Source organism: Echinops telfairi, unplaced genomic scaffold, assembly GCF_000313985.2.
Source record: "Echinops telfairi isolate 266 unplaced genomic scaffold, ASM31398v2 ScPeMD7_655;HRSCAF=1070, whole genome shotgun sequence".
Lineage (NCBI taxonomy): Eukaryota > Metazoa > Chordata > Mammalia > Afrosoricida > Tenrecidae > Echinops > Echinops telfairi.
Window position 1 is genome coordinate 25,198,209 of NW_022104553.1, and position 3,266 is coordinate 25,201,474.

Sequence of the window (3,266 nt, forward strand, 5' to 3'; positions counted from 1 at the left end):
GGGCCGGTGACAGAGGCCAGCGGGAGGCCGTCCCAGTTCCCCCAGGGACCCCGCTCCGGAGCCGGGCTGTCACCTCCCCGGAGCCCGACCAGAGCGCAGACACGTAAGACCCCGAGGGTCCCCGATCTCCGGGGGAGGGGCCCCGGGGGCGGCCGCGGGCGACCCCCACCCCTCGATCCGCCCCCTTGCCCTGACCACCTGCATCTCCGTTCTCAGTCTGCAGGTGGCGCTCCGGTGGCCTCTGAGTGCGCCGTGCCCGCGCCCGCGTCTGCCGTCCGCTCTGCCCGCCGGCTCCTGGCCGCCGCCCGTGCGCCGAGCGGCCGCGCCATGGCCCTGAGCCTCCTGGACGACTGGTGCCGCGGGATGGGCGTGGACGTGCGCCGGGCCCTGCTGGTCACCGGCATCCCCGAGAGCCTGGACCAGGCAGCCGTCGAGGCGGTCCTGCAGCCGGCCTTCCAGGCCCTGGGCGACTACCGGTTGCGCAGCACCCGCGTGGTGCGCAGGGAGAAGGCCAGGGCGGTGCTGGTGGAGTTACTGGAGGACTTCAACCACGCCGCCGTCCCCAGGGAGGTCCTGGGCCCCAACGGGGTCTGGAAAGTGCAGCGCAAGGACCGTGCCCAGGACGCCCGAGTTCTGAGGCAGATGAAGCGCCTGCTGCTGGACGAGCGACCCACGCGAGGCCAGGTGGTCAAGGCCCTGGAGGAGTTGGCCAGCTCGGGCGCTCTGGAGACCCAGACCCAGGGGTCGGGGCAGGCGGCCAGGCCCGCCGGGCCGCCCACCTGTGCAGACAGGAAGGCTCATAGGGGTCGGCAGGGTCGCCGTAGCCGAGTCAGGGGCAGTAGGTTGACCAAGAAGGGCAAGAAGAGAGGCCGAGGCGGGCGGCCGTGGACGCCGGTCAGGAGCGAGTCCTCGGACTCTTCTGACGACAGCCTGGGAATCTTCATCGAGGAGCTGGACGAGGACGAAGATGAGGATCGGAGGGCGCTGTACTCCACGCTCCAGGCGGCCGCCAAGGAGCTGGTGAAGAAGTGGGCGACCCAGAACCCGGCGGAGGAGGGGGACGGGCCCCGCGAGTTCTTGGCCCTGGTGACCGTGACGGACAAAGCCAAGAAGGAGGAGACTGCGAAAGAGCCTCCCTCCAGCGAGCCCATCAACGCGGATGCCAACGAAGACAGGAAAGGTGTCCCTGACTTGGTGGCGCTCCTGGCCGTCAGAGGGGCGTCCGACGAGTTCCCAGACAGCGACACGTCCAGCAGCGAGTCCCAAGACGACGACGACGAGGACCAAGAGAGCGACGATGTGGACAATCCGGAGTTCGTGGCCATCGCGGCCTACACTGACCCCTCTGACTCCTCCGCGCGGGAGGAGATGCTGAAAATCGCGTCAGTGATTGAGTCGCTGGGCTGGGGCGTCAAGGACCCGCAGGAGGCCCTCTCCCAGGTCCTGTCCGTCATGTCCAAGGACGCGATGGGCCCCCGAGTGAAGGTGGAGGTGGCGGGCCGCGAGGTGGAAGCCGTGGTCCTGAGGAAGGCCAAGGACCAGGGGAACTTTCTAGAATGTATCTCCACCTTGGCCGAGCCGGAGACCCCCGGGGAGGAGAAGGACCAACAAGCCTTCCTCAGCGGCTGGGACCAAGAGGACGACGAGGGGGGCCTCCTGGAGCTGGTGGCCCTCCTGGCTGCGCAAGACATGGCGGACACGATGAAGGAAGAAAAAGAGACCGCGTGGGACGAATGCGCCAAGTACAAGCACGCCAAGGGCAACCTGGGCGAGGTCCTGGCGCTCCTGGCCGCCCGCGAGATAGTGGAGTCCGACGAGGAGTCGTCCTCGGAGTCTTCCTCCTCCTCGTCCTCCTCCTCCTCGGAGGACGAGGAGGAGGAGGAGGAGTCCGAAGACTCGGAGAGCGAGGAGGAGGAGGAATCGGGCCCCGAGGAGCGGGCCTCTCGGAAGCCGCGGGCCAAGCGGGCGCGCACGGCCGCGCGCAGCCTGGGCCAGGCGGGCGCGTCCCCGGCCGCCCCCCCTGCCCCCACGGGCACGCGCAAACCGCGAGCGGCCGGTCGGGGCCGCGGCCGCGCCTCCACTCCGGAGAAGAAGGCGGGGGGCCGGACCTCGGCGCAAGATGATGGCGCCGGGACCAAGAAAAAGAAACGCCACCTGGGCCCCCACGCGAAGGGCGAGGCCAAGGCGCAGCCGAGGTCCGCCCGCGGCAAGAAGGCGCGCAGGGGCCGCCGGCTGCCCCCCAAGTGCCGCTAGTGGAAGCCAAAGTCGCGGGGTGCAGGGGCCCCCCCTCACCCCAGTAGGCCCCGAAGCGCGCCCCATCCTCCTCCAGCCCCCTTCCCCTGTCCAGCCGGGTGTCTTCGCTTCACGCTTAATGCGCTGCGCCCCCTGTGCCGTGCTGCGGATGCGCACGGGAACCTTTGCGCCACCCCACCCCACCCCCCACCCCGTTAGTAGATGGGAGAAAAGCGGGCGGGGTTCCGGAAGAAGAGGAGGTGGAATGGAAGGGTGCCCCATGTGATGGGAGGGGGTGAGCGCGGCTTTGGGCCGCCCGCTGGGTGGCAGGGAAGGTGTACCCTGGGACACAAGGACAGGCCACCCGTGGGCAGAAAGTGCAGCGAGTTCTTTATGGTTCGGCTGGTGCCTGTTGGGGAGTTCCGGTGGCCTAGGGCTTATCCGGTGGGCTGCCGTCCGCAAGGTCGGTGGATCAAAGACACCAGCTCCTCCGCTGGAGAAAGATGGGGCTTCTACCTCCATGAAGAGGCTGGTCTTGGAAACCCAGCGTGGCAGTTCTACCCCGCCCTATACCGCCCTATAGGGTCGCTTTGAGTCAGCATCGGCATGATGGCAGTGAGTTTGTTTTTGTGTTTTGGTGCCTGTCTTTCCAAAGGCACACTGACTTAGATCCCAAGGACATCTTTCTCCCCTCCCGCCCCTATGATCAGGGCTGAGGACAGTGCTCCGGCTCTGCGGAGTGCTCATTTGACATTAGAGTATTAATAACCCCCCTCCCCTTCGCAACTCGGAAGAGAGATGGTTCCAGAAAGAGGAGCAAAAGGAGGGGAGAGGTGTGATGGGGTAGCGGGGAGAGGAGGAAAAAGAAAAGGCCAGCCCTTGCTGAAGGCACCGCCCCCGCCCCCTCACACACAGCAAGGACCCTGCTGAGTAACCCTGCTGATGGTGGCCCTGGGCTGCCCCCGCGGTGTTTTCTCAAAGCTGGGCCGTTAGCTCACGTCTCCGTAGTCAATGTCAATTTCCCCATTGGCCAG

At 67.2% G+C, this 3,266-nt stretch overlaps 1 protein-coding gene across 1 annotated transcript; it reads left to right on the forward strand.

The window, feature by feature from the left end:
• Positions 1–6: 6 nt before the first annotated feature.
• On the forward strand, positions 7–2,794 carry PNMA8B (PNMA family member 8B). The gene is made up of 2 exons (XM_004710391.2): positions 7–103; positions 217–2,794. Exon 2 carries the CDS (start codon positions 328–330, stop codon positions 2,251–2,253), a length of 1,926 nt encoding a protein of 641 aa, XP_004710448.1. The 5' UTR covers positions 7–103; positions 217–327; the 3' UTR covers positions 2,254–2,794.
• The last annotated feature ends 472 nt before the right edge of the window (positions 2,795–3,266 follow it).